General features: G+C 41.1%; 7 protein-coding genes and 1 long non-coding RNA gene across 9 annotated transcripts in view; 7 read left to right on the top strand and 1 right to left on the bottom strand.

Annotated features, from left to right (window-relative positions):
• The window catches only part of LOC307246945 (histone H1-like), a gene marked incomplete at both ends in the record, with an annotated part of 35,674 nt that overhangs the window by 7,620 nt on the left and 2,624 nt on the right, over positions 1–25,430 (top strand). The gene's annotated exons all lie outside the window — the stretch shown is intronic.
• On the top strand, positions 5,455–5,841 carry LOC307246953 (histone H2A-like; the record flags this gene model as incomplete). The annotated part of the gene is made up of 1 exon (XM_080023008.1): positions 5,455–5,841. One exon carries the CDS (start codon positions 5,455–5,457, stop codon positions 5,839–5,841), a length of 387 nt encoding a protein of 128 aa, XP_079879134.1.
• LOC307246975 (histone H2B 1/2-like) lies at positions 7,139–7,513 on the top strand (the record flags this gene model as incomplete). Its single annotated transcript, XM_080023030.1, has 1 exon — positions 7,139–7,513. The coding sequence occupies one exon, from the start codon at positions 7,139–7,141 to the stop codon at positions 7,511–7,513; it is 375 nt and encodes a 124-aa protein (XP_079879156.1).
• Positions 8,380–8,754, top strand: LOC307246973 (histone H2B 1/2-like; the record flags this gene model as incomplete). The annotated part of the gene is made up of 1 exon (XM_080023028.1): positions 8,380–8,754. One exon carries the CDS (start codon positions 8,380–8,382, stop codon positions 8,752–8,754), a length of 375 nt encoding a protein of 124 aa, XP_079879154.1.
• LOC307246982 (histone H4) lies at positions 9,641–9,952 on the top strand (the record flags this gene model as incomplete). The annotated part of the gene is made up of 1 exon (XM_080023037.1): positions 9,641–9,952. The coding sequence occupies one exon, from the start codon at positions 9,641–9,643 to the stop codon at positions 9,950–9,952; it is 312 nt and encodes a 103-aa protein (XP_079879163.1).
• On the bottom strand, positions 12,419–12,793 carry LOC307246963 (histone H2B 1/2-like; the record flags this gene model as incomplete). Its single annotated transcript, XM_080023018.1, has 1 exon — positions 12,419–12,793. The coding sequence occupies one exon, from the start codon at positions 12,791–12,793 to the stop codon at positions 12,419–12,421; it is 375 nt and encodes a 124-aa protein (XP_079879144.1).
• On the top strand, positions 16,387–20,311 carry LOC307246990. Its single transcript, XR_013844720.1, has 4 exons — positions 16,387–16,516; positions 18,573–18,680; positions 19,857–19,898; positions 19,986–20,311. It is a non-coding gene; the product is annotated as an uncharacterized lncRNA (long non-coding RNA).
• Positions 24,070–24,456, top strand: LOC307246957 (histone H2A-like; the record flags this gene model as incomplete). Its single annotated transcript, XM_080023012.1, has 1 exon — positions 24,070–24,456. One exon carries the CDS (start codon positions 24,070–24,072, stop codon positions 24,454–24,456), a length of 387 nt encoding a protein of 128 aa, XP_079879138.1.

The raw sequence follows: 25,430 nt of genomic DNA, 5'->3' as shown, positions 1-25,430 counted from the left end.
ATGACGCGGTCTCCCAGGTACTGCACACCATGCTCAACCACCTGGACGGCCGGAAGGGGGCCCATGTGAGATTGCTGTTTATCAATTATAGTTCAGGCCTACCGTGAGGGGATGGCTGACCTGTCACTCTGGTGCCAGGACAACAGCCGAAACCTGAACGTCAGCAAAACTAAGGAGCTGATTGTGGACTTTAGGCGTGGATTACAATCGAGGATGCACGTGCACTTGCATATGACCCCAATAACGGACTGTTCCAGCTGCTGCGGTCAGGCAAGCGCCTCCGCAGTCACACAGCGAGACCAGAGAGACAGAGACAGAGTTTTTTCCCGCAAGCCATAAGAACTGTCAATGCTGACCTCACCAGGGGTCCTCACCGAGCCACACACATAGGCTCCACTACCTTACTGTACTGTATGTATCATACTGTACCGCATACTGTGTCACTGTTCTGGGTTGTTCAGTGAAACCGTATTGCTGCGCCGTACTGTTGGTGACTGCTGTATTATGCCACAAACACTAGCTCACTTTATTCACATGCCACTTTAATGCACATATCTGTATATACATAATTGCCTATCTCATATACATAAGTCTATCTCATATAAGTAAGACTATTCCCTTTATCTATTCCATTTTCTTTTTTTTTCTTTTATTTTATTCTATGTATTTTTATTTTATTCTAAAAGTATTTGACTTACTGTATTACGTTTTAGGAATGAGTTAGTTGGTCTCGTAGAAAGAAATTTTCATAGGACATATTGTGTGTAGTCACCGGGTGCGTTGCATTACATTTCACTCCATATATGTATGAATGTATGTATATGTATGTGACGAATAAACCTCTTGAATCTTGAATCTTGAATCCATCAAAATGGTTTCACATTGTGACATCACATCACATGGAATTTGGAAGAATGATCTTCACCGGGATGGTTGCTTTGAAGGAAACGATTGATTTGCGTTCACGCTGTTCAGAGTCTCGGTAAGTGAACTGTATTTCACAATGTCATCTAACAGGAATATTTAACTTGACGGTTTAACATTTATCAACTATTTATATACAAAACTCTGTGATGAAAATACGTTGAGAGATAAAAAAACCACAAAGGAACATTTTTATTTTCTTTTCGGCTGTTCCTATTAGGGGGCGCCACAGCGGATCATCTGCCTCCAATACCTTCTGTTCTGCGCATCTTCCTCCCTTACACCAACCGCTTGCACGTCCTCCCTCACCACATCCATAAACATTCTCTTTGGCCTTCCTCTTTACTCTTGCCTGGCAGCTCCATCCTCAGCATCCTTCCACCAATGTTACTCTCATCTCTCCAGCAGAGACAAGGGAACATTAATTTGGAAAAATCTTATTTTCCTCCCAGAAAGCTTTTTTAACTCATTTAGCGGCTTGTGGAGATTTTAGACACGCGCGACAATCGGTCCAGTGGGACACATATTTGAATCTCACCCATTTGTCTGGTCCTAGTGGACTTGCGTCTCTTGCTCTTCTGACGTTCAGTTTAAATATCCCTGAAGAACGGTGTTTAAAGTCTTATGATTGTTCCTGGATGACGCAGGTCAGTCAGTTCAGTTCCTCCCGTTCCTTCTGGAACATTGGGCGACGAGTCCCCACCATTCACAAGAATGGCGTCTTCTCGTCGTTTCCATAACATGCTTTTTTTACGGGGTGAGGTTGTTAACCCCACGCCCAACCCCCAACCTGGAGAACCAGGTGCTGACTTACCGCGTCACAAATGCATTCTTGGCAGTGCTGCACGTCACAAAGCCATTCTTGGCAGTGCTGACTTGTACTTTTACGGATCAGGAAGTGAGTTGCTCTGCAGCTCCATCTCAGGAGCAGCCAAAAATACATTACAATGACAAATTTAAATTAAGATCTATTTGTTATATAATGCAATATGGACACAAAATAAAGTGTCTAAGAACTTTCTGTGGTGCGAAAATGTAATTGAGTGATTATAGTTTCCAGCGTATTGTAAAACGCAGCACAAGTTACGGTGTTTCGAGCATTTTGTCTCCCTGTCCGGCCCGCATGAGGTGAACCGTAAATTAGGACATAAATGAAAAAGTATTTATTCTGTGCATGCAATACAACTATGTTGCTTTTATTTTGAAAAGCGTGCTTTTTTTTTTTTTTTTTTTTTTACGTTAAGGCGCTCATGCGTGGGTTAACCGCTACAAGTGATGCTGACCAGCTAGACCTCAAAATGTCAGCTCACGCCAAAAAAGAAAAATTGATACTGAATGCCGTGTTTTGAACAAGACATGGACTGCTAGAAATGTATTTACAGAAGTCAAAGGGAAAGCTGTGTGCTTAGTTTGTGATACACAGGTCACTGTTTTCGAAGATTACAATTTGAATCACCACTACGTGACCAAACACGAGGAGAAATACAAGAACTTGTCTGATCAAGAGCACGCAAGGGAAAGCAAAACCAACAAGGAATTTTTACTAAACTTTGCACATCCAGAGATGCAGCTGTCAAGACAAGTTATGTCATATCCCACAAAATCGCGAGAAAAAGTAAACCGTTTTCTGACGGAGAGTTTATTAAGGAGTGTTTGTTGGACTCTGCATCACTAATATGCCCGGAGAAAAAGGGAGCATTTGAGTACATGACCCTCTCCCGATGAAATCTGGAGCTTCAGCTGATGAACAGAGCGGTCAACTTTGACTTTTTCCCTGGCTATGGATGAGAGCTGCGATGTATTGTGACACTGCCCAGGTACTCATCTTCTTACATTGGATAAATACAGACTTTAAATCACAGAGGAGCTGGCAGCCATGCAGTCAACGAAAGGGACAACAACTGGGAGTGATTTGTTCACGGAGGTAAATGCATGTTTGGACAAGTTGGGACTGAAATGGGACAAGCTGGCAGGTGTGACAACGAATGGTTGTCCAAATCTGAAGGGGAAAAATGTTGGACTTTTGAAGAGAATGCAGGATAAAGTGACAGAAATGAACCCTGAGCAGATATTGACATGTTTGCATTGTATTATCCATCAGAAAGTGTTGTGTAAGTCAGTGTTAAAAATGAACCATGTTGTTGATGTTGTAACTAAAATGGTTAACTTCATCAGGGCAAGAGCACTGAATCACAGACAGTTTGTTGCACTTTTGGAGGAAAATGAGACTGAACATGGTGACATGAGCTATCACACAGCTATCAGGTGGCTCAGCCTGGGCAAAGTGCTGAAAGTGTTTGGGACCTGAGAGAAGAGCTTCACGAGTTCTGTGCAAAGAAAGGAAATGCCATCCCACAGTTTTCAGATGCAGACTGGATGGCAGACCTTGGTTTTGCTGTAGATGTGACTGCACTAATGAATGAACTAAATGTAAGACTGCAATGCAAGGGCCTTTTTGTGCATGAAATGTACAGCGCAGTGCTTTCATTAGAATGTTGCAGCTTCACTCAAGCCAAATGGAGTACAACATTCTCACCCACTTGCCAACACTGAAGGAAGCCACACCAGCTGATCACCTCCACTGGTATTCTTCCACGTTAGAAGCACTGCATGGTGAGTTTTCAAGGCAATATCAGGACTTTAAAACAGTTGAGAGTGAAATGCACATGGTTTATTCTCCGTTCACCTGCAGTGTGGATAATGCACCCAGTGATGTTCAGATGGAACTCATTGACCTGCAGTCTGACACATTTCTGGCAGAGCACTTCAGAGATCAGTCTCACTGCTTGATTTTCACTCTTCCCTCAAAGAGGAGAACTTTCCACACATGAGGATGCATGCTCAGAAGATTCTAGTCCTATTTGGATCTCCCTATGTATGTGAACAGACATTCTCAGTGATGAAGTTCAACAAATCCAGATACAGATCCTCTATCACTGATGATCACCTCTCAGCTGTCCTTCCCATATCCACCTCAGACATTGAGCCAGATTTCATTGCACTTGTTCAATCCCAAGACAGACTGGATTTTACTGAACAAGTAAAATGAAATGAAAAACATTAAAAGCACTTATTGCTTTTTGTATCAAGTTGACCGATTGCTTCTCTTTAACAGACTGCAAAACACTTTTTCAGTATTTCTGAAGATTAACACGTTAAAGATAAAATGAAACACTGACGTAATGATTGTTTTTGTTTTTACTGTTTACTAGTTCTGTAGGAGTATTTTCCTATTTGACCGACACCAGTTTCATATATTTATATAAATATTTACAGAATATCATTTTTTTCTGATTACCAGTAGCAGCTAATCAAAATTAATAATTTCCTGTTTTTTACAATGGGAGAAAATTAATATTGAGCAGAATTATGATCAAGTTATTGTTGGTTCGGCCCTCCAACACAGCTCAGGTTTCTCACGTGGCCCCCTGTAAAAATGAATTTCCCACCCCTGGTCTACAGTATACACGCGGCCACCAAACTTTCATGGAATGCGCAAGCGGTAAGCATTTATAGTACACAATGAGCCAAGTCATCTGCTCCATTGTGTCACATACTCCATGTCATTCATTCACCAAATAAATAACAATATACAATTACATTAAAAAAATTGCGTAATATCAAACAATTAAGTTTAAATAAGGAATAATGGGCGATTTGTTAAAAAATAACTCAACATCTCAACTATGTTATTGAAGCTGACTGAAAACAAGAACACAGCACATTTTGGCCATAACTGATTAAAACATTGATCAAGTATTTTTGGGAATGAAACCTTGTTAAAGCTTATTGATTCTGGAAAACATATGAATTATAATCATTTATTGGGACCCAGTGCTGTGTGTGTGTCCGCTGAACGGTCGTCAGATGGGACCGACCTGGAGATCTGGACTCTCTCGGTGGAGGACAGGACACACCGGGTTTCACAGAGAGGCTCAAGGTGTTCATTGTGGCGGCAAGGTGTTCATTAAACTATGGAGTTTACCGACTGGAGTGAAGTTGTGCGTCAAGCAAGCGGACCTTTCACAACTTCATGTGTGTGAATGCGCGAATTACCTTATAAGATAGGCGAGAGAGAGAGAGAGAGAGAGAGAGAGAGAGCTCAGGACTTTGCGACATGACTATATTTTTTTCAACTCACAACTGTGGTGGAGAGAATAATTGTAATTAAAAAATAAAATTAAAAGATTAATTGAAATACAAATTATTATGATTAATAATTAGCAGTGTTTAAAACGGATTATTTACCGAGAAACGAAGTGTATTTATAAATACTATAAACAATGAATAAAAAAGCACAACATGGAGATAAATAATCTAATTTCAGTTAGAAAATACAAAAAAACAAATCACTTGATTGCAGACACAAACTACTGCTTTGGATTTGCTGCGTTACGGTTCTGGGGCTTAATTCTGATTGGAAGACAATACTCGGGTCAGAGCTGACCAATCAGATCGTTCCTGCCAACTTACAATACAGCGCTGCAGAGCGGCTGGTTCATTCTTCAGTTGTTTGGAGTCGTTGTGATCATGTCTGGAAGAGGTAAACAAGGCGGCAAAGCCAGAGCGAAGGCCAAGACTCGCTCCTCTCGTGCCGGACTCCAGTTCCCCGTCGGCCGCGTTCACAGGCTCCTGCGCAAAGGCAACTACGCCCAGCGCGTCGGTGCCGGCGCCCCCGTCTACCTGGCGGCCGTGCTGGAGTATCTGACCGCTGAGATCCTGGAGTTGGCTGGAAACGCTGCCCGCGACAACAAGAAGACCCGCATCATCCCCCGTCACCTGCAGCTGGCCGTCCGCAACGACGAGGAGCTCAACAAGCTGCTGGGCGGAGTGACCATCGCTCAGGGCGGCGTCCTGCCCAACATCCAGGCTGTTCTGCTCCCGAAGAAGACCGAGAAGCCCGCCAAGGGAAAGTAAATCTACTGGATCGCTTCGGAAAAAAACCCAAAGGCTCTTTTAAGAGCCACCCACTTCTATGTAAAGAGCAAATTTTTTTTGAACCTATTCTCAGTTTAATAGTTATTGTCATTTACATTGTACTGCATATCCCTGTACTCACTTTTTTTCACATGCACTTTACTGTGCATCTGTAAATACCAATAGCCTATCAAATATGCATTAATATTCCCTTAATTTGTTTTTTCTAACTCCACTGTATATCCCTTATTTATATATTTTGCTCTATATGTTCTGTTCACTAACTGCATTACATTTTAGGACTCAGTTACTTAGCTAGGCAGTAATGAGGTCAGTTATTATGTTTGGTTTAGTAACAATTGTGCATAAGCTCCGGGTGCATTGCCAAGACGTCACTATGTATTTGTATGAACGTATGTATGTGACAAACAAACCTCTTGAATTTACCACGTCAACTCCACAAAATCCAGGTCGCTTGGAAGCCCAATAACTGAAATTCCCTGACACCAATCACAACCATTGGGTTGAAAATTATTGTAATGTCGACGTTTCTATTCATAGGTTCTGTTTATGTTGATTCTGTGTAAAAAACAATTCGATGCCATTGTGTTTGTGTCCGTTACTTTTGGCGGACTTTTCAAATAACACACCAGCTGCCCAGCACTGGACCAATCCGGACACAACACGAGCTGCGGAATTACTCAGAGTTTTGGATTTTATCTTTGGAATTCTCTGTAATTCATTTCATTCTACTAAAAGCGTAAAAAAAAAAATACATTCATATTTTCAATATTTACATTGATATGCACCTGCTCGCTGTTTGTTTTCGTAAATATATTTCTATTTTGTCTTCATATACCCACAAAAAAGTGAGTTGATACATCTTAAATTATTTCATTTAAAAGCAAAACACTTATGATGAAACATTTGTGCAGTTAAGTAGTAAATTTAAAAAAAAAAAAGGAACTTTAATCATGATCCCATCTTGTTTCTCATTCTCATTTGCAATCAAAAAGGAGCATGTTGTTCAATTGCTCTCATATGAAAACCATGTAGTGCATTAATCTTAATATAAGTCGTTTTAATAATCAGATAAAAGTACATCTACGGATATTCGTTTTCAAACCTCAGTTTCTGTTATAGTCTTCAAAACCAACTGGCGCATGCCCAGTGTCACCTGCAAGCTCTACCCAATCACTTTGAGGGATTTACAAAGCGTCATTTGCATCAGAATTCTATATAAGCAGTAGCATAGTCGCTGCCAGGTCAGAGGTAGCGGTTTTTATGTACCGTCATCATGCCTGAACCCGCCAAGCCAGCGCCCAAGAAGGGCTCCAAGAAAGCCGTGTCCAAGACCGCCAGCAAGACCGGCAAGAAGCGCAGAAAGACCAGGAAGGAGAGCTACGCCATCTACGTGTACAAGGTCCTGAAGCAGGTCCACCCCGACACCGGGATCTCCTCCAAGGCCATGGGCATCATGAACTCGTTCGTCAACGACATCTTCGAGCGCATCGCCGGTGAGTCTTGTCGCCTGGCCCACTACAACAAGCGCTCCACCATCACTTCCAGGGAGATCCAGACCGCCGTCCGCCTGCTGCTCCCCGGAGAGCTGGCCAAGCACGCCGTGTCCGAGGGCACCAAGGCCGTCACCAAGTACACCAGCTCCAAGTAAACCGAGCGCTCCGCTTCTTAAAACAAAGGTCCTTTTCAGGACCACCCCACACTGTCAGACAAAGGCTTTTCCATTAGTCAATGGTGACAAATTGAATGATCTTTGATCCGTATGTATCTCGTATAGAATCACCCTGTAACCAGAACAAACTTCTGCCGTCACAAGATACAACTTTAATGAGGAGCCGACCACCCTGGACTCTGCCTATTGCTGCCTGCAGCTATATTTATTATAATACGGAACGTCAAAGCTGGAAAGCCCCATACAGTCATCATACTACTGAGCCTGTCCATAAATCAAATAAACCAGTTTCTCTCAGTTATTGAGATTGTGCGCGTGCTTCATTCTAGTTTGCTTGAAATGTTGTACATTCTATTGTAAATAATTAAATTAGTCATGTATGTATTTGTCATGTTTGTACTGTTATTTAATTACATTCATAGTTAAAAGGGAAGTTAAACATATCCTCCAATTCGCTGCGTGTTCATCGGGTAGTCAATCCATCAAAATAAAGCACACAACATGGAACTCAAAACTGCAGATTCAAGTATTACTGGGTACTTTAAACATACGTCGTTTTTAGGCCAAGATAAATAAATAATTCGGTATAGGGGCGGGCGTTTGTGACGTACTGCTGAAGGTCATATAAACAATAAATATTTGTAAAATAAATAAAGTAGTGATGACAGTTGGAACACAACAGTCTCGTCCCGTTAACCCGCACAATTGACAACTCTCCAACGGAAAGACGAAACCATGTTTGTATGACTTAGGGATTTACAAAGCCTCATTTGCATGAGGATTCTATTAAATTAAGCAGCACCAAAGTCGGCTGCTTGTTGCTAACTTGTCTCAGACCAGTCATCATGCCTGAACCCGCCAAGTCAGCGCCCAAGAAGGGCTCCAAGAAAGCCGTGTCCAAGACCGCCAGCAAGACCGGCAAGAAGCGCAGAAAGACCAGGAAGGAGAGCTACGCCATCTACGTGTACAAGGTCCTGAAGCAGGTCCACCCCGACACCGGGATCTCCTCCAAGGCCATGGGCATCATGAACTCGTTCGTCAACGACATCTTCGAGCGCATCGCCGGTGAAGCCTCTCGCCTGGCCCACTACAACAAGCGCTCCACCATCACTTCCAGGGAGATCCAGACCGCTGTCCGCCTGCTGCTCCCCGGAGAGCTGGCCAAGCACGCCGTGTCCGAGGGCACAAAGGCCGTCACCAAGTACACCAGCTCCAAGTAGTCCGAGCGCTTTTCTCAAGCTAAAGGTCCTTTTCAGGGCCACCCACACTGTCAAATGAAGGCTTTTCCGTTAGTCAACAGTGCCAAATTTAATGATGTATTCCATATGTATCGTGTGTGTGGAAATGCACTGTAACCAGGCCAGAACGAATAAACTTCACAAAACACAACTCTAATGAGGAGCCGACCACCCTGGACTCTGCCTATTGCTGCCTGCAGCTATAATTATTATAATCAATACGCAACGCCAAAGCTGGAAAGCCCCATACAGTCATACTACTGAGAATGTCCATAAATGACAAACCAGTTTCTCTCGGTGGATGAGACCGTGCGCTTCATTTTAGTTTGCTTGAAATATGGTACATTCTATTTTAAATAATTTAATTATATTCATGGATGTAATTGTCATGTTTTCAGTGTGACATTACATCCATAGTTAAAATAGCAGTTAAACAGGAGTCCTCAATCGCTGCGTGTTCATTGGGTATTAAATTCATCAAAATAAAGCACGCAACATGGAACTCAAAACTGCAGCTTCAAGTATTACTGGGTACTTTAAACGCACGTCGTTTTTAGGCCAAGATAAAGTAATAATTCAGGTTCTAATGACAATCGCTGGGAGGACATTATGCTATTAGAGTATGGAGCGGGCGTTTGTGACGTACTGCAGAAGGTAAAAGAAATAAAGTAGTGATGACAGTTGGAACACAACAGTCTCGTCCCGTTAACCCGCGCAATTGACAACTCTCCAACGGAAAGACGAAACCATGTTTGTAGGACTTACAGCGTAGGGCCAGTGTGGCCTCCTTTACGTCCGTTCTGACGCATTAAAAGCACGGGCGGAGAGGCGGGACGTCATTACAGCTTATTCTACTCATTCTGGAAACATGAGCGGTCGCGGCAAAGGAGGCAAGGGACTCGGGAAAGGAGGCGCAAAGCGTCACCGCAAGGTTCTCCGCGACAACATCCAGGGGATCACCAAGCCCGCTATCCGCCGTCTGGCTCGCCGTGGCGGAGTGAAGCGTATCTCGGGTCTGATCTACGAGGAGACCCGCGGTGTTCTCAAGGTGTTCCTGGAGAACGTGATCCGTGACGCAGTCACCTACACCGAGCACGCCAAGAGAAAGACCGTCACCGCCATGGATGTGGTCTACGCTCTGAAGAGGCAGGGACGCACCCTGTACGGCTTCGGCGGTTAAACTGCAACGACTCCACTAAACAAAGGCCCTTCTCAGGGCCCCCAAGTTTACTGTAAAGAGCTTCCTTGTAGAGTCTTACGTGGAACAAGTTATCCACTAAAAAATATCACAATATACTTTCCAGGGGTGTCCACTCTGTAAAGTATCCAGATTGCACATTAGATTTAAAACACAATTTTATAACATCCTCCTCACCGGAAAATGTTATAATTACATAACTAGACAATTTTTTTTTGTCCACTATTTATCAGCTGTACGACAAATGTATCCACTTGTAGCTTTGATGTCTGCATTTATATAAAGGATAAAACCCAATGAAAATGCAGTTACTTATATGAAAACATGTCCAACATGACTCACTGACACAATTTATTCGATGTAACAAACGAATGCCACAGTGATACCATGAGATGGATTTATTTGAAAGTCATTTCACTATGAAATCTGTTTATGAGCGGCCTACAATGCTGAGCAACTGCTGTGGGGTGATTCAACAGTCCTCAGCTGCTGATTCCCCAAATATTGTCCTTTTTATTATTATATTTACTGCAGCACCTTTACCCTTGTACTGGCATGGTGGCTTAGTTGTAAATACTCTGACGTTACATAGACATGTATGATGTCAAAAGTATACTTATATTCAATTCATAAAGTAATGCACAATATATTCAATTTCAAACAATATATGAATCGTATTCTTGCCTCACATACGCACAATTAAAGAAAATCAACTTTGTTACTTTCATGTCACTATGGAGTAATGGATAAAAGCTTTTGGCGGCGACGGAAGGTAACCTTAATTTCCTACATTTATTACACTGAATTTAAAAATCAAATAGTGATGACGGTACAACTTTTATTCAAAACGAAAGAGTGATGAAGAGGATCAGAAACATTGAGGGGTTTGTTGTCTAATGTTAATATATCAGGTAATATTCATCACACCATTTAGGACACTGATTATTTGCTGAGACATTTAACCACGTCAAGTGTCTTTATCTGTTTAGCCTTCAGATATGAGCTATTCTATCCATACTATATATTTTACCACTGCTAAATTAAATAAATACAATCTTATTCGGAATGAACCGATAGGTAGGAAATAGTTAAGGATTTATGGAAGATTAGGGCCTCATGAATCTCAAATGAAAACTCAAATAGGCCCTGGTCTGTTTTACAATAAATGCCCGACGCCACAAACGAATGCATTATTCCCCCTCACCCTCCTACTATTTCCCAGTTCCATTTCAAGAACCGTTACTTTTCTAAGATAAATATTGTTATTTTCTTGACTTGAGTTTCATGTAGTTTCACGTCGTCGCCACTAGATGGCCGAACATGACCGTGGAGTCTTAATGGAATTGTTTATGAAATTTTATTTTATAAAAGTTTATCATAGATTTGTATGGCTCAAAAAATAAAGTTATGTTTGAGTGAAATTTTAAATAAATAAGAATTATATCGCTTGGTTTACCATCTGCCCTTATCTGATTTTTAAAAATGATCATACTGGAAAGTAATAACTCAGTTCTGGAACATGGAAATGTTACTAATGACATTTTCAATTAATGAACTTCAATTGGAACAAAGAACAGAGTGAAAATGCAATTGTATTGTGAGTTTTTTAAAAATAAAGTGATAAATACCTTAGAAAATTGTCTAGAGAAAAGTAACTTATTGAAAAGAGGTAGAACTGCATTTTGTCTGCAATATTATAATTAGGATATATTCATTTTTCAGATATTATGGTATTTAATTTTCAAATCAAGTACTGACGACCAATGGAACAGAAGTCTCGTCCTGTTGACCCGCGAAATTGAATTTTCCAACGGAATGTCAAACCATGTTTGTATGACCGTCACCTACACCGAGTACGCGAAAAGAAAGACCGTCACCACCATGGATGTGGTCTATGCTCTGAAGAGGCAGGGACGCACCCTGTCCGGCTTCGGCGGTAAAACTCTGCAACAACTCCACTAAACAAAGACTCTTTTCAGAGCCCGCCCCCCAGTAACAAACCACCATCCGTGGTATGGAAATTAAATACATTTTACTCATATATATATATATACATACATACACACAGTTCCATAACGCCCTCTTGGCCGCAATATTATATTTAATTTATGCAGTTATTGTCAGGACTGAACTCACTTTTTCCCCCCGGCTTGAGTTTTAGGAAACTTCCCGCCATTTTGAGTATTCCTCCAGGGGCTCTGGTTGGATGAGTGTATTTAGTAAGAAATTAGTTCAAAATAAATATTTTGTATTATAGAATTGATACATTAATAATTCGTGAGGAGTGTGGTGTATAAACTGCATGAGTTTCCGATATAAAAACAATATACATAAAATTGGTGGAATAAACACCGAATCTTCATTGTGATTGAGTAACGGAAAAGCCTTCATTTGACAGTGTGGGTGGTCCTGAAAAGGACCTTTACTTTGAGAAGATGAGCGCTCTGATTACTTGGAGCTGGTGTACTTGGTGACGGCCTTGGTGCCCTCGGACACGGCGTGCTTGGCCAGCTCTCCGGGGAGCAGCAGGCGGACGGCGGTCTGGATCTCCCTGGAAGTGATGGTGGAACGCTTGTTGTAGTGGGCCAGGCGAGAGGCTTCACCGGCGATGCGCTCGAAGATGTCGTTGACGAACGAGTTCATGATGCCCATGGCCTTGGAGGAGATCCCGGTGTCGGGGTGGACCTGCTTCAGGACCTTGTACACGTAGATGGCGTAGCTCTCCTTCCTGGTCTTTCTGCGCTTCTTGCCGGTCTTGCTGGCGGTCTTGGACACGGCTTTCTTGGAGCCCTTCTTGGGCGCTGACTTGGCGGGTTCAGGCATGATAACGGTGCAAAGATACACGGTAGCAACAAACAGCTAACACCGGTGCTGCTTTATATAATAGAATCTTGATGCAAATTTTGCTCTGTGAATCCCTCAACGTGATTGGGTAGAGTTTGCAAGCGACACTGGGCATGCGCCAGTTGTATTTTATGACTACAACACAGAAACTGAGTTTTGTAAATTACTTTTTAGCTGATTATTAAAAACACTTACATCGTGTCAGATGCAGTGCATGGTTATCATATGAGAGCAATTGTAATAACATGATCTTTTTTGGTTGAAAATGAGAAACAAGATGGGATGATTATGAAAGTTCATATTTTTTAAATATTTAACACGACTTAACAACGCAAATGTTTTACATTATTTTACTGTTATTGTGGGTATATGAACATCCGGTGTATATTTAACAAAACAGAAAATAAAACAAACACATGCATAGCCATCTAAACAGTGAACAAATACAGTAAATGTCATATTTTTTAAGATTTTAGCAGAATCAATCTCATTAGAGCTTTGGAACAACATTCCAAAGATAAAATCTCCAAATTGTGAGTGATGGCACCGTTCGCGCTATGTCCAGAGTGGTCTAATACGTGGCAGCTGGTGTTATTTGAAAAGTCCGCCAAAAGTAAAGGACAATAAGACAATGGCATTTAATCATTTTAAACACAAAATAATGCAAACCTCAATATTGCAAAAATAAACAAAAGGGTTGTTATTGGTGTCGGTGAATTGCAGTTATTGAGCTTCGAAGCGACCTGGATTACGGGATGTTGATGTGGTATATGAAAACCTTTATTTTATTGCACTTAAGGATACTTTAGTGGGATACAAGATAGTTATTGTTTTCCGAAAGTATAGAATAGTGTTATATGTATACAATCCGATTAAAACATTACAAATTAAAAAATATGCCCTACCTCTCTCGTACGAGGTGGGGCCAATTTTTTTAGAATTATTTTTTTATATTTATACATGTGACCATGCCATAACGCGGATGTAACAGTGTTATTTTGTTAAACAAAATGATCAATCAATATTATTGATTAGGGTTGGTCCAGAGCTGGATGTACTGATTGGTCCAGAGCTGGGTCGGGGTCACGTGGTTTCTCATGACGCCAAAAGCAGACAATGTGCTGCACAAATGATCCAAAAGTGCCTCCTCCCGAAATGGTTGAAAACGATTGACACCTTCACCTTTCTGATTATTGTTGAGATGAAACAAAAGGTGAAATCATCAAGGAGGAGTGTACAGCATGAGTACTAATGAAAATTGTGTCCGGGATGGGCGGACATGAAAAATCATGAAGAAAAACGTTATTTTGGAAAAACTACAATAATGATAAATCCTTAAATATAACAATTTTTGAATGTTTCGAACATGACAATAAGTAAATTTCTTGTTTGGGATGATCTTGTACATCTTGTACATTCTCCCCAAGTACATTTTCCAAATTGAGGAATTTGTCGGTGTAAAGTGTGGTGTGTCGCTCCGTCGGGTGTGTTTACATCTCTCAGCCACTAGATAGAAGCAAATGACTAAGAAAGAACTGTTGTCTTTCTGACGCACATTCCCCACACACATTTTTTAAACTAGGAGCATTTAAGTGGATTGCAATCGTGATATCTCCAAATTCCCCTGTAAATGAATAATTTCAAAACAAAGTATAACATTTAACACTAAATGTTACACCTCGATTATTGGATGCTAACTTCTTTGTTTGTCATATATGCCGTCATGGTCTCCAATCGTTTCAGATAGTCACTCTCTCCAGCCCCTGACGTGACCTGCACCCGATCGATATACTGGTCCAGTTTCACTCAGCCCCTGCAAAATTATTTTTTCCACCTCGCTTTCCAGTGTACCATTCTGATTTGGTTCTTTCTGGTATTTGGATTCACTTCGCCCATCCCCTTTGAATTTGCCTTACAAACTGATGACCTGTTTTGACCCCCTTTCCTCTTTTTTTTTTTTTTTGCGTGTACCCCTCGTAAAGAACTGTTAATGCAACTTGATTGTGTTTGGGGTCGTGCTTTGGATTTAAGTTTGTCTCATCTCAGTGAGGCTCACCAAGCCATGTTCCCTGACATCCTCACCAAGAAGTGAGTGCACTGAACATTTGTGTACACCTAACATGCCTTAAAGAAGTAACATCAGACAATCTTGCCATATTGATTACTTTACAGACGTGGTGCGGACAAGAATGTGGTGGCGGCTTCTGCGATACCAGACTGAAGGAACAACGTGGTGAAGGTGTGGCAACGGATTCAGGAGAATCACTTTGAGGATTATCTCCAGAGGAAGGACTTGTATACCACCCTACTGATGAGTCCAGCGGAACCCAGGGGGATTGTGTCAGCGCCGGGACACATTTTCTCCACCTCCTCCAAGAGAGATGCCCTCTGCTCGTCTCCTTCATCATGCCTGCTGGGTTTTTTTTCATCAGTATTTCATTTTTAAATGAAGTGTCTCATGGTGTTTTACAGACAAATTAATTAACATAACAGTACAATCTCAATCTGGAACAATTAGAGTTTCTCACATCTTTCAAAGGTTAACATGTTAACGTGTGAGGAGTCCTCCGAGAGTCTGGGGCCTATGTGTTGTTTCGTGATGGACAGGTTCCAGCAGGCCAACCAGTCTGCCCAAGATCCTGTACATCACCCGTGGGTGTTGTCCCCAACAAGGCCTGACGGCTCTGGAAACCTTGGTTCAGGCTTGGGTAAACAATGGCATGGTGGTGCATCTGGATATTTTCCATTGGATCGGTCAGTTCGATGCAGCCATTCACACTGCACTAATGTGCAAATACCAACAGACCCTAAGCCACCTTCTGAGATATTGTTTCTTTGCTCAAAATGTTTTTATTAAAATATTAACTTAATAAAATAGCAATCAAACTGATAAAACTAGAATAGTTTTTAATTAAATTTAAGTCATTATAAGAGTTTGGTTGTAAATTATTAAATCCAAATCTTGTTGCATATTGAATGGCGGTTGGAGGGATTACCACATGTACCAAGAAAGTGTGATTTGGGATCCCATCTTAACATTATGATCTCCTTGGAGCCTTCTTCTAAAATGGAACGCTGCTCTGCTTTGCAATAACAATGAAAAATGTTGTACATCTCGTTGTATAGTGGAGCTGGTCCAGGTCTGATAGGAGTAGAAGGCGACATTAATATTAAGTATATATCGTGGTTTGAAATCTGGAAAAACTGGAAATAAACAAGCATAAAACAAAAGACTCAACATGGAAAATACAACATATTTACATTACTTATCTGGTTACAATAGTTCTACTTTATGGCTGACGTAAAACGGTGACGTCATTCAGTCTCAAAGTAAAATCCCACTCCTCGCTGAGAGTAAGTGAAGTGAACGTCACAACTAACTTTAATGTTCTACTCAAACTTTTAACCCAATTCCTACGAGTCATTCTCAGCCGCTTGATAAATACAGTTTGGTTTTACATCAGTGACGGTTTCACCTATAAACTCGCAGCTCGTTTTCAACCAGTTAAGTCTCCGTCTGACAACTTTCACAGGTCACACATGGACGAGGACGAGTGGATTCATTTTGTCCTCGTTGGAATAACGTCAACACTTGGAAATATTGTATTTGTTCAATAAGAATGTGGCAGGTTATGTCGCCGAGTGAATTCGTTTTAAATGGACTATCAGAGGAGAAGTGGGACCTGAGCTGACGTCCTCATGGTGAGTTTTTCACTCCACTTCGGTGTAAATTGTGACTGCAGACATTTTTTATAAAGCCAGGTTTCAGAAACATTTCATGGTGAGATAGTGACGATAGTTTGCGATAATTAAATACATTTTTTTATTGTCATTATTATTATTATTATTATTATTATTATTATTATTATTATTATTATTGCGCTAAAACAAAAAGTTTGCGCAAAAAAACAATCACATAGCATTTAGGTGTAGTTGGTTCGAATCACCACCAGTCGGTGTCAGAATTAGGGAATCATTTAGCAAGGGGTCTGTCTTGCTGGATTTATATTAATGCCTAAAATCACAACAGCATTATTAATTCAGTGTTAATGAACCGTAGTGAATGAATTCACATGTGTTTATCGTTAACGACAGAGTCCACTTTAGTATTTGTGCGTTTCTTTCTTATCACTTGTAAAACTGTTCTTGCGGGTCGGATTCTAATACCAATAATACGAGTTGACATTTTACATTAATGTAATAATTTGGTGTTTGTGGTAGTTTATCCTTTATCACGTGTGATATGTGCACAGCTTTTCTTTTATTTATTATTCTTTCGTTTGTTTTCTGTCTCTGTTAGAGGAAGGTAGCGTCACAATACCGCATTGCATGATGGGAGAACATAAGGAACTCTATTTGTAATCAAAACATTTTGTGGCGTCTGAGATCGAATGGATGTAGAGAAGTGACTACTTATATATATAGAGGGAGATAGATTTATAGTATAGTGTGTTTATAGGCAAACATGTTGAAATGCTAAAACCGTGAGGCTGACGTGCACTTGGCAGAGTGAGTCCTCCATGCCTGGCGTGTACAACTCATACTTACCTGGCAGGGGAGACACCATGATCATGAAGGTGGTTCACCCAGGGTGAGGCCCGGCCATTGCACTCCGGTTGGGTTGACCTCTGCGAATTCCCCAAATGTGGGAATCTCGACTGCATTATTTCTGGTAGTGGGGGACTGCGTTCGCGCTCTCCCCTGATACAATGTTGAAGCAAGACGAGTTTATGTTGTTTATTCCTCCATTGAGGTGTTGCTAGTCGTGACCGAAGGGAGGTGCTATGGCTCTACTGTGTTGACGCGCTGCTTTGTGCTGTATTGGTTCTGTGCTCGCTGTGCATATGTATCATACAACTTCATCCGTCTGGATGAATGCCTCCTGTAAATACAATAAAGTGTAACTGCATTAAATTCTGGCATATGTACTTGTTGCCTCCTGATCATTGACATTGTTCATACTGAAGTGGCAATGCCATTTGTCCAGCATTAACAATGGGCTATGATTGTTCTAATCACTTTTCCACAAATTGTATCAGTGGGAAATTGGGAGCACTTCCTCTTTCGGCTGCTCCTGTTGGGGGTCGCCAAAGCGGACGGAAATATTTATTGTTTAAAATATGTCAACGGGACGTCCCAACCAAGACCGACAACACCATAAACCTTATTATTTATTTAGATCTAGTTGCCATATTTATTGTATTTTTGATTTGATCGAAATCTTATTTGAGTGAAATGTTAATTAAAGCAGCTGCACTTGTTACTTATTGTTCACAAATGGAAATTATTTGATTGCATGTCGCAATATTTTATGCACATTTCACTGCCTCTGGCAGATTGGCCCTTCTGTAGATGTTGAAAAGAACGGTGAAAGATACGAATATAAAATCTAAAAAAAATCCTACACTTTCTTTCACAGCAGAGGAAAAACAGCAGTGATGGGAGAAAACAAAATCAAACTTTAGATAGATGCTCCGGCCTGCCGGCTTTGTTAAGGCTGCAATCATGTAGCGTGATCTATAGATAAAATCATGATCCAGTTTCTTTGTACATGACTCCTGGCCAAACCTGTCATTATATTTTCGCCCCTGGCCGTATTTGCAGGGAGACTTGTCCATTGCTACTTGTTCATAATCTGCATCACCAACATCAACAGACTTCATCACGTCCTTCACTTCTTCCATTGTAACAGCAACGGGTGTGTTGTCGGTCTCCTGCTAAGGTTCTTGAAAATATTCTGTTTCATCTTCACATTCAGGTTTCACATTGTGACTTCACATCACATGGAATTTGGAGGAATGATCTTCACTGGGATGGTCGCTTTAAAGGAAACCATCGATCGGCATTCGCGCTGTTCAGCCTCTCGGTAAGTGAACTGTATTCACCATTGTAATCTAACAGGAATATTTAACTTGACGGTTTAACATTTATCTACTATTTATATATACTAAACTCTGTTCTGAAAAATACATTGAGAGATTAAAAAAAAACCCAAAGGAACATTATTCTTTTTCTTTTGGGCTGCTCCTGTTAGGGGTCGCCACAGCGGATCATCTGCCTTCAATATCTTCTGTTCTGCGCATTTTATCACCAATGGCCTGCAGATCCTCCCTCACCACATCCATAAACCTTCTCTTTGGCCTTCTCCTCAGCATCCTTCCCCCAATGTAACTCTCATCTCTCCAGCAGAGACAAAGGAACATTCATTTGGAAAAATCTCATTTTCCTTCCAGAAAGCTTTTTTAAATAATTTGGCAGCTTGTGGAGAATTTAGACACGCGCAACAATTTGGGAATCGGTCCAGTGGGACACATATTTGAATCTCACCCATTTGTCTGGTCCTAGGACCTAAAAAGGACCCAAAAGTTATCTAATAAGGACCTAAAAATGATAAATACATGGAAAATCCTTCCCTGACTTCTCATGGTTGCGGCGAGGCGTAGCAGATCCAGTTTGTATGGCGATGTCCCCCCAAAAACGTAAAAAAAAAACTACGCTCTACCCAACGCCCGTATGCTGCACTTTCTGTACGCTGTATGCTGTACGTATGCTCTGTACATATATTTTATAAACAGAGATATGTAATGCTCTGCCCAGTTTTTAATTGTATACCTGGTTTTGAGAGATTGGGATTTATTGATAGAGCTTAATGTGTAAGGTTTATTATATACTCCAAAGGATATTTTGTTGATTTTTTGAGTATCTGAATCGAGTATCACATCTGAATTGATGAATTGTCAAGTTATTTTAACACTTGTACCACTACACCCAGTCTTTGACTTTTGCAACAATTGTGTTATGTAGGATACCCTATTGTAAAAAAACAGTAGAGATAAAATCAGATTAAAAAAAATGGGCCTTTATACCAATATACCAAAAACAAATGCAAACTTGTTTTCGATTTTTAAGATCACCACAAGACAGCCACCACATCCAGGCGGGCCAAACTGGCCTTCAAGGTCACAGAGTACAGAGTACTTTCATATTTCATCCCTAAGTCTCCGCTCATTCAACTGTGCCTTTTTTGTTCTTTCTTTTAAAGATAGGGTCTCTGTTGCCCCCTGCACCCGCAGGCACTACTCAGGTATTACTCAACGCTATAACTTAAACGTACGGTATCTACACTGTTTGCCTCACTGCTTATAGACACTACTTCTATTTTTCATTTCAGAGAAGACTAAAGCAGAGGGTTGTCTACGACGAAGAGTTCATCCAGGAGGTCGTGGAGGCCTGCGGGGAGGCTTTGCTTGGCACCACCAGCATTGCAGTTATGAGTGGAAATGATGACGATGACGATGACGATGATGCGCATAAAAATAATGATAATAATGATGATGATAGCTGCAGGCAGCAATACTCAGCGTCCAGTGTTGTTTGGTACGTATTACAGTTTTCTGGGTTCTGTGAAAGGCAGAACACGTTCCAAAAGTTACAAACACAGTGGACTTGCGTCTGTTGCTCTTCTGGCGTTCAGTTTAAATATCCCTGAAGAACGGTATTTAAAGTGTTATGATCGTTCCTGGATGACACAGTATTGACACAAAATAAATTGTTGGTTCCTCCAACGTGTCTTAGAACTTTCTGAAAATGTCTTCTTTGAGTGATTATAGTTTCCAGCGTATTGTAAAACGCAGCACAAGTTATGGTTTTTCGAGTTTCGAGCACTTTGTCTACAGCAGACCTGGGCATTTTACAGCCCGCGGGCCAAATCTGGCCCTTTGGGCGTCCCTGTCCAGCCCGCGTGAGGTCAATCGCAAATTAGGACATAAATTGAAAAGTATTTATTCTGTGCACGCAATACAACTATGTTGATTTTATTTTGAAAAGCGTGCTGTTTTTTTTTTTTTATGAACGAAAGGGCGCACATGCGTGGGTTTACAGCTGCGAGTGATGCTGGCCAGCTAGCCCTCAAAACGTCAGCTCACACCAAAAAAAGAAAAATTGATACTGAATGCCGTGTTTTGAACAAGACATGGACTGCTAGAAATGTATTTCCAGAAGTCAATGGGAAGCCGTGTGCTTAGTTTGTGGTACACAGGTCACTGTTTTCGAAGATTACAATTTGAATCGCCACTACGCGACCAAACACGAGGAGAAATACAAGAACTTGTCTGATCAAGAGCACGCAAGGGAGTCGGATGCTTTGCCGGCTAAGCTGCAAAACCAACAAGGAATTTTTGCTCAAGGACACTACAGCATGCTAGCAGGAGGAGCTCATCTTCTTACATGAGATAAATACAGACTTTAAATCACAGAGGAGCTGGCAGCCATGCAGTCAATGAAAGGGACAACAACTGGGAGTGATTTGTTCACGGAGGTAAATGCATGTTAGGACAAGTTGGGACTGAAATGGGACAAGCTGGCAGATGTGACAATGGATGGTTGTCCAAATCTGAAGGGGAAAAATGTTGGACTTTTGAAGAGAATGCAGGATAAAGTGACAGAAATGAACCCTGAGCAGATATTGACATGTTTGCATTGTATTATCCCTCAGGAAGTGTTGTGTAAGTCAGTGTTAAAAATGAACCATGTTGTTGATGTTGTAACTAAAATGGTTAACTTCATCAGGGCAAGAGCACTGAATCACAGACAGTTTGTTGCACTTTTGGAGGAAAATGAGACTGAACATAGTGACATAAGCTACCACACAGCTATCAGGTGCTGAAAAGTGTTTGGGACCTGAGAGAAGAGCTTCACGAGTTCTGTGCAAAGAAAGGAAATGCCATCCCATACTTTTCAGATGCAGACTGGATGGCAGACCTTGGTTTTGCTGTAGATGTGACTGCACTAATGAATGAACTAAATGTAAGACTGCAATGCAAGGGCCTTTTTGTGCATGAAATGTACAGCACAGTGAATGCTTTCATGAGAATGTTACAGCTTCTCTCAAGCCAAATGCAATACAACATTCTCACCCATTTCCAACACTGATGGAAGCCACACCAGCAGCTGATCACCTCCACTCATATTCTTCTACGTTAGAAGCACTGCATGGTGAGTTTTCAAGGCGATTTCAGAACTTTACAACAGTTGAGAGTGAAATGCACATGGTTTATTCTCCGTTGACCTGCAGTGTGGACAATGCACCCAGTGATGTTCAGATGGAACTCTTGACGGTGGAAGATGGAACTTGAGCCAGATTTCAATACACTTGTTCAATCCCAAGACAGACTGGATTTTACTGAACAAGTAAAATGAACTGAAAAACATTAAAAGCACTTATCGCTTTATGTATCAAGTTGACCAATTACTTATCTTTAACATACTGCAAAACACTTTTTCGGTATGTGACGATTAACATGTTAAAGTTAAAATGAAACAATGATGTAATGATTGTTTTTGTTTTTACTGTTTATTACATCTGTGGGAGTTTTTTACTATTTGACCTACACCACAGTTTCATATATTTATATAAATATTTACAGAATATCCTTATTGTTCTAATTACCAGTAGCAGCTAATCAAAATCAATAATTTACTGCTTTTTACAATGGAAGAAAATTAAAATTGAGCAGAATTAAATTCAAGTTATTGTTGGTTCGGCCCTCCAACACATCTCAGGTTTCTCACGTGGCCCCCTGTAAAAATGAATTTCCCACCCCTGGTCTACAGTATACATGCAGCCACTATACTTTCACGGTATGCGCAAGCGGTAAGTATTTATTTTACACAATGAGCCAAGTCATCTGCTCAATTGTGTCACATACTTCATGTCATTCATTCACCAAATAAATAACAATATATAATCACATAAGAAAGCTTTGCATAATATTAAACAATTAAGTTTAAATAAGGAATAATCGGTGATTTGTTAAAAAATAACTCAACATCTCAACTATGTTATTGAAGCTGACTGAAAACAAGAATACAACACATTTTGGCCCTAACTGATCGAAACAATGATCAAGTATTTTGGAGAATGAAACCTTGTTAAAGCTTATTAATTCTGGAAAACATATGAATCATAATCGTTTATTGGGACACACACCCAGTGTGTGTGTGTGTGTGCGCAAGTGTGGCGTTCGCTGAACGGTCGTCAGATGGGACCGTCCTGGAGATCTCGACCTCCTCGGTGTAGGACAGGACACACCGGGTTTCACAGAGAGGCTCAAGGTGTTCATTGTCCATGACCAACTATGGAGTTTAGCGACTGGCGTGACGTTGTGCGTCAAGCAAGCGGACCTTTCATAACTTCATGTGTGTGTATGCGCGTACGCACGCAGGTTAAAGCCTCGATCTTAAAGCATCCAACTATAATTTTGGAGCATCCCCCTGTGCGGACTTCAATTAGTTATTCCCTTTTGCAGCCCATGCCGGGGACGTGCACAGTGCGCTCATCCGGATTGGAGACCTACACTACATCTAAGTGTGACAGGCGCTCAACCTGGCGGAACGCTCGCTCGGTTCTGGTGCAGAAAGCAGAAACGCTGTCTGGAAAAGCGACACCCAAAAGCAAAAACACAGATTGGATGACTGATCAGTTGCATCTTGGAAGCTCTTATATAGACAGCCTTCCGACAGCGCCCTCCATGTTTTATAAGGAAACACAAATTCACGAGGCCCCAAGCAATTGTCTTCTCATGCCTCATGGTAAAACCGCCTTCTGTGGAAGCGATGGTGGAGACTGGAGCTCTCGGTTTCCACTTAGCCGCTGCCCCTGATTGGTATGCCTCGAAGCCGAGAAACGGGTCCAGACAGGGTCGCTACGGGTCGTCTGGGCCGAGGGAAAGATCCACAAACCAATTATTTATTCTATTAATTCATTCCCAGCACCCCAACACTATTTTGAAGTTCCCTTTCAAGAACAATTCCTTTCCAAAAGCTCAGCGCAGGACTTTGCGACTTTTTCAAACTGAACATCAACTCACAACTGTGGTGGAGAGAATAATTGAAATAAAAAAATAAAATGTAAAGATTAATTGAAATACATATTATAATGATTAATGATTAGCAGTGTTTAAAACAGATTATTTACCGAGAAACGAAGTGTATTTATAAATACTATGAACAACAATTAAAAAAGCACAACATGGAGATAAATAATCTAATTTCAGAGAGAAAATACAAAAAAACAAATCACTTGATTGCAGACACAAACTACTGCTTTGGATTTGCTGTTACGGTTCTGGGGCTTAATTCTGATTGGAAGACAAAACTCGGGTCAGCGCTGACCAATCAGATCGTTCCTGCCAACTTACAATACAGCGCTGCAGAGCGGCTGGTTCATTCTTGAGTTGTTGGGAGTCGTTGTGATCATGTCTGGAAGAGGTAAACAAGGAGGCAAAGCCAGAGCGAAGGCCAAGACTCGCTCCTCTCGTGCCGGACTCCAGTTCCCCGTTGGCCGCGTTCACCGACTGCTGCGCAAAGGCAACTACGCCCGGCGCGTCGGTGCCGGCGCCCCCGTCTACCTGGCGGCCGTGCTGGAGTATCTGACCGCTGAGATCCTGGAGTTGGCTGGAAACGCTGCCCGTGACAACAAGAAGACCCGCATCATCCCCCGTCACCTGCAGCTGGCCGTCCGCAACGACGAGGAGCTCAACAAGCTGCTGGGCGGAGTGACCATCGCTCAGGGCGGCGTCCTGCCCAACATCCAGGCTGTTCTGCTCCCGAAGAAGACCGAGAAGGCCGCCAAGGGAAAGTAAATCTACTGGATCAATTCCTAAAACGACCCAAAGGCTCTTTTAAGAGCCACCCACTTCTATGTAAAGAGCAAATCTTTGCCTTTTTGTGCCTAATTAATCTCAGTTTAATGAAGTTAGTCAGTTACACTGTACTGCATATCTCCATACTTTTTTTTTTTTTTTTTTTTTCCCCCCACATGCACCTTACTGTACAAATCTGTATATACTAGTAGACTATCCCATATACATAACTATTCCTTTTATTTCTTTTTTCTACCCCTACTTTATATAATCTTATGATTTTTATATATTTTTTATATGTTCTGTTCACTAACTGCATTACATGTTAGGACTCAGTTACTTAGATAGGCAGCAATGGTGCTAGTTATGTTTTTATATTGTATATATTTAGTAAGAATTGTGCATAATCTCCGGGTGCGTTGCCAAGACATTTCACCACATGTACGTATGTATGTGACAATTAAACCTCTTGAATTTACCACATCAACTCTGCACAATCCAGGTCGCTTTGAAGCTCAATAACTGAAATTCCCTGACACCAATCACAACCATTGGGTTGAATGTTATTGTATTGCCTACGTTTCTATTCATAGGTTCTATAGATGTTTAATCAGTGTAAAAAAAAATATTCGATGCGATTGTGTTATTGTCCGTTACTTTTGGCGGACTTTTCAAATAACACACCAGCTGCCCAGCACTGGACCAATCCGGACACAGCATGCGCTGCGGAATTACTCAGAGTTTTGGATTTTATCTTTGGAATATTCTGGAATTCACGTCATTCTACTAAAAGATTAAAAAAAAAACAAAAAAAAAAAAAAACATTTATAAGTTCAATATTTACATTGCTCTGAACCTGCTCCCTGCTGGTTTTCGTAAATATATACTCAATTTTGTCTTCATATACCCCAAAAAAGTCATTTGCTTGATCAATCTTAAATTATTTAATTTAATTTTAAATCAAAACACTTATG

This window comes from Zeus faber (assembly GCF_960531495.2).
Source record: "Zeus faber genome assembly, chromosome: 22".
Classification (NCBI taxonomy): Eukaryota; Metazoa; Chordata; class Actinopteri; order Zeiformes; family Zeidae; genus Zeus; species Zeus faber.
This window is presented reverse-complemented; position numbering and strand designations above follow the sequence as displayed.